Source organism: Belonocnema kinseyi, chromosome 3 (assembly GCF_010883055.1).
Source record: "Belonocnema kinseyi isolate 2016_QV_RU_SX_M_011 chromosome 3, B_treatae_v1, whole genome shotgun sequence".
In the NCBI taxonomy this organism is placed as follows: domain Eukaryota; kingdom Metazoa; phylum Arthropoda; class Insecta; order Hymenoptera; family Cynipidae; genus Belonocnema; species Belonocnema kinseyi.
Window position 1 is genome coordinate 103,112,330 of NC_046659.1, and position 5,193 is coordinate 103,117,522.

At 26.5% G+C, this 5,193-nt stretch overlaps 1 protein-coding gene across 1 annotated transcript; it reads left to right on the forward strand.

Moving 5' to 3' along the window:
* The first annotated feature begins 1,767 nt into the window (after positions 1-1,767).
* LOC117169966 (cuticle protein 38-like) lies at positions 1,768-2,079 on the forward strand. Its single transcript, XM_033356477.1, has one exon. It carries the CDS (start codon positions 1,768-1,770, stop codon positions 2,077-2,079), a length of 312 nt encoding a protein of 103 aa, XP_033212368.1.
* The last annotated feature ends 3,114 nt before the right edge of the window (positions 2,080-5,193 follow it).

Consider the following 5,193-nt stretch of genomic DNA (forward strand, 5'->3'; position numbering starts at 1 on the left):
GAGTGAACGGTAAACTAAAAACTTAACTATTTCATTTTCAGTTGAAAATTTATCTTTACAGTATAAAATTGAGGCGCATTTTTGAAAATTCGTTTTTTTTCCCTAGAAAATACATCTTCTTTGTTGAAAATTCATTCATTTATTTTTTGTTGAGAATTAAATTGTTTAATAAAAAACTTATTTTTTTTAGTTGAAATTCTACTATTTCGATAGGACTTGTTTTTCTTTATTTAAATGTTTAACTATATTGTAGAAAATTCGTTTTTTTTTGTGTTTCAATATTTTTTCTTCCACTGAAAATTAAACTATTTAACTTTTAGATGAAAGCACAGCTTCTTTATTTAAATATTCAACAACTTGTTTGAAAGTTGAACGACTATGTTCAAATTTTATATTTCGAATTAAAAATTTATAAGTTAAATTAACTTTTCTAGTTTAAAATTCAACTATGGAATTAAAAATTCATGTATTTTTTTCAAAATAAACCTTTTTCGCTAAAAATGCACCTTGTTTGATTGAGAATTGATGCAATTTGTAAAAATTCAATTTTTAGTAAAAAAATAATATTCCACTTAAATTTAGTCAATTTGGTTTTAAATGTGTTTTTTCTTTTTGGTGAAAAATTATCCTTCTTAAAAATAGAAATTTAACCGTTTCATTTTTTATTTAAGGTAAAATTTTCGAGTTAAAAATGTAAGTATTTGATCAAAAATTCCTATATTAAAAAAAATCTTTCTTCAAAATATAACTATTTTGAAAAATGTTTGTATTTTGGTTGCAATTAAATATTTAACTATTTTAGTTAAAGATTAGGAATTTTGTTAAAGAAGTCGGTTTTTGGCAGAAAATTAATCTTTTTGCTAGAAAATTGATTTTTTGTATGAAATTCAACTATTTCAGTAAAGTTTAATCATTCAGTTCTTTATTTTAAATTTATTCTTTTTAGTTAAAAATTGACGCATTTTTCTAAAAAATCATCTTTTTAAAATTTTCAGTAGATAATTAATGCTCTTAGTGAAGATTTCTTTTTTTGCATTTGAAAATTCACTATTTTCGTGAAAATTGACAAAATAATGCATCCTTTTTTATTTAGAATGACTACTATTAAGACTATTAAGCAGGACGTTGGTTATTTTAGTTAAGTAGTTTTTTTTGTTAGAAAATTAACTTTTGCTAGAAAATTTCTTTTTTCAGTGTAAAATTGAACTAGTTCAGTAAAAATTGTAATTCTTAACTTTCTTTAGGTTGAAAATTTATCTTTTTGCTAGGAAATTCGCCTTTTTGGTTTAAAGTTAAATAATTTTGATAAAATTTTTAACTATTATATTCTTGGTTGTAAATTTATCTTTTTCATTTTGAAATTCTACTATTTATCAGAACGCTGAACGCTGAAAAAAATGGAATAGATTTACTCAAGAGAACTTTTAAAACAAAGTTAAAAGATTGTTTTTAAATGTTCCTAAAAATACTGGTTATACCTAAATTAACGAAATCGGACAAAGACGAAAACCTTGGCGCTTATATTAATCGCAAACGCAAGTTGAATTCTCACGATTGTTACGTAATGCATCGCCAAGCCCCGCCAAACCTGATTGATCGTACATTCTTTTTGACGTTCAATGTCAAGTCTGTCAGAATACATGGGACTTTCTAGGTTGAAGAGGGGAGGCATCGATATAAAACGGAGACACTGTTCGGTCCAAAGCACACTCGATCAGCAAGTCAAGTCGACAAGCGAAAAAAGAAAATCCACCAATCAATCTCAAGATGTTCAAGTTGTGCATTCTCTTGTCCTGCGTTCTCGCTGTCGCTTTCGCCAAACCAGGATTCATCAGCCAGCCAATTGTGGCTGCAGCACCAGTGGTACATTCAGTTCCGGTCGCCACGAGTTACGCCAACACCTACAAAGTTTCCAAAAGTGCTGCACTTGTTGCTGCAGCCCCTGTTGCTCATGTGGCATACTCCGCACCTTTGGCCTACGCTGCACCTATAGCCCACGCACCCCTAGCCCACGCACCTCTGGCCTACGCTGCTGCCTATCCCTCTCATTTGACCTACGGAGCTCACTACATCCACTGATTTCATGACATTTGTACAAATTTGCAATAAAACTGTAATTTTTAATTGAAATATCCTAGCGTTGTTAGTTTTTATTTATTGAAGTGTATAAAACGAGACAGGTGTAAGTGGCAGGAAGAATCTAAAGGAACTAGTGTAAAAATATTTTTTTTTTCAGCTAACTAATTATACGATTTTTATTTGAGTGATCTGTCTCAGTTTAAGCCACTTTGATTATCGTCCTTAACCTTAAAATGAATAGAATTAGTTACAGAATTAAAGTTTTTTTCGAATTATTATTACTACTATTATTATTAATAATCAATAAGTGTATGCAGCTGAAACGTCCCGTTCGTGGGGTGAAGTTGGTTTGTATAAATGCTTTTGTTTTTTTATTATTTTATCATGAGAATTGTTTTATATCTAATAATTTTGTCTAAATCTTTAAGAGGATTAGTCACTTTAACAATAACTTGAAACAGCTTTATTCAATGACTTATGTTCATACCATGTTGATACTGTGCCTAATTTATCCCGAATTGCTTAAAATTCACCATAAATTCTTTAGAATTCTTTTTTATTAAATTACGTTGACGATAAAATATGGCAAGAAAAAAATTAACATCCAGAAAGATATATCAAAGAAGAAAATTTAAATCCTGCTTTTAAATTATTTTTTTTTCTAGTCATTTTGAGCTTAAAATGAATCAATTATACAACTCAGGCTAGATCCTTTTTAAAATTCAAACGTGTAAAATTAAACATGGCTGAATTTGAATTGCTGAAAATTTTTAAAATATTGCCTCTAGCCCACGCACCTATGGCCTACCCCTACCACCTGCCCCTCGCATTTGACCTACGGAGCTCACTACTTCATCTAATATCATCACTTGTGTATAAATTTTCAATAAAAATTTAATGTTTAATTGAATTATTCTCATGCTGTGAGTTTTTATTGATTGAAGTGTATAAAATGAGACAGGTGTAAATTTCTCGGAAGATCTAAGTTACTATTGTAAAAATATTATTTTTTAGGCTAATTAATTATAAATTTTTCGATTTTTTGACCTGTCTTAGATTTAGCCACTTTAATTATAATCGTTAACCTGAAAGATGATGTATAAAATTAATCTAGATTTCTTCAAATTATTTCAGATTGCCGGTGATTACTCTGGATTATATCGAATTATGGTTGATTACTTTGTCTAATTTAGACTTACGCGTATTTTAAACTGAAACGGATTATCTTTTAATAAAATAGATAAACTTTTAACCAGTAATGGAATTTTCAATCGACAAGATTATTGTTCTATCGAAAAAGACGAATATTAAAAAAATAAATCAATTAAAAAAATCAGTTGTATTTTTAATTGAAAAAGATGCATTTTCAGCCCAAAATTTAAATATTTAAATGAAAAAAGTTAAATGTTTCACGAGAAATGGGGTGGTTAAGCCTTCAGTTAAGAAATTGATTTTCTAACCAAAAAACAAATTTTCAACCAAATAGTTGAATTTTCTACCATAGCAAGTAAATTTTTAGCTAAAACGATAGGAATTTTTATTTAAAAATTTGAATTTCTAACAAAAGATGCCATACCCACAAAATTACTAAACTTGTTAAAAATCAAATGAATTCCCAGCCAAATAGTTGCATTTTTGCGAGAAAAAAGCTTACTACAAAAAAAAAGAAGAATTGTTAATAAAACAGTAAATTTTCCAACTAAAGAGATGAATCTACTATAAAAAAAATGAATCTTTAACAATTTGCACTAAAAATATGCATCTTCAAACTGCAACTGCAACGGCAACTCCAATGATTGATACCATCTTACAATCATTTTTTTGTGGATTTAAGGAATATCTAAACTTAGAGATTTAAATAAGTCCGCTATTTTTTAAATATATATATTTTTTTCAAGTTTTAAGTTCAAAGTACGAAATTTTATGACCAATTCAGAACGGTTAAAGTTTTAGTTAGTGAAATCAATTTCCAGTGAAAAATCTAATTTTCAACAAAAGAAATAAAGTTTCAACCAAAAATATAAACGTTTCGACAAAATGTTTGATTAAATTTTTAGTTTCAAGAATTAATTTTCACTTTAAAAAGAAGTAATTTTCAACTAAACAAATGAATTTTCTCTTACAGAAATTAATTTTTTATCCCAAAAAGACAAGAATTAAACAAAATAAATAAATTTTTAATTAAATAAGATAAATTAACAACACAAAATAGCATGGCTTAATTTTCAGTTAAAGAAATAAGTTTTTAAGCGAATAAAATAAGTTTCTGACGAAATAGTTAAATTTTCAATCAAACAAATGAATTTGCTACTAAGAATTAGTCACCACAAAAGTCAAAATTTGAACAAAATACAGATATCTTTATAACAAATGGTAAAATTTTCTAATGAAGATGCATGTTCCATCATAAATGACATAATTACATTTTCAGTTCAATAATTAATTTTAAATGAAAAACTAATTTTCAAGCTGAAGCAATGATGTTTGAACCAAAGAGATTAAATTTCTACATACAAAGATTAATTTAGAAGAAAATACATGAATTTTCAAACAAATAGTTTAATTTTCAAATTAAGAAGATAAATGTTAAAATAAACATGGATTAGTTAAATTTTCAGTTAGTAAAATAATTGATAAAAATTAAGTAAATAGTTAAGTTTTGAAGATAAAAGAAAGAAGATTTTTCAGCTTTCATTTTGCAGAGAAACAATGCAAATTAAGAAAAAAACGAAGCAAAGAAAATTTTGCATAAAAAAAATATCTAAAATTGTGTTATTAATCACTTCTTTATAGGATGTGTAGTTTTTTTTTAATCGTAAAAAATAACAATAAGAATAAAAAATTAAATTGTTTTAAAAACGTCGCACGGAACGAGAAAAAATTAATAGACCAAAAATTTACATTTAAAAAGGATCTACAGATTTGTGGCTCATAATTTTTAGACAGGAAAAGTACTTTTTTTTATCGTAAAAAATAAGGTTAAAAATAAAATGAAAAATTAACATTTATTTCTGATAATTAGTATTTTGCTGTCTGACTTGCATCAAAGTATTTCAACGGATTTACTCAAATAAAAAATATTGTCAACATGTATTTTTTATCATTTTTATAAAT

What these genes read in the sequence shown, in the direction of transcription:
- LOC117169966 (XM_033356477.1), top strand. Translation starts at nt 1,768, where the DNA reads ATGTTCAAGTTGTGCATTCTCTTGTCCTGCGTTCTCGCTGTCGCTTTC.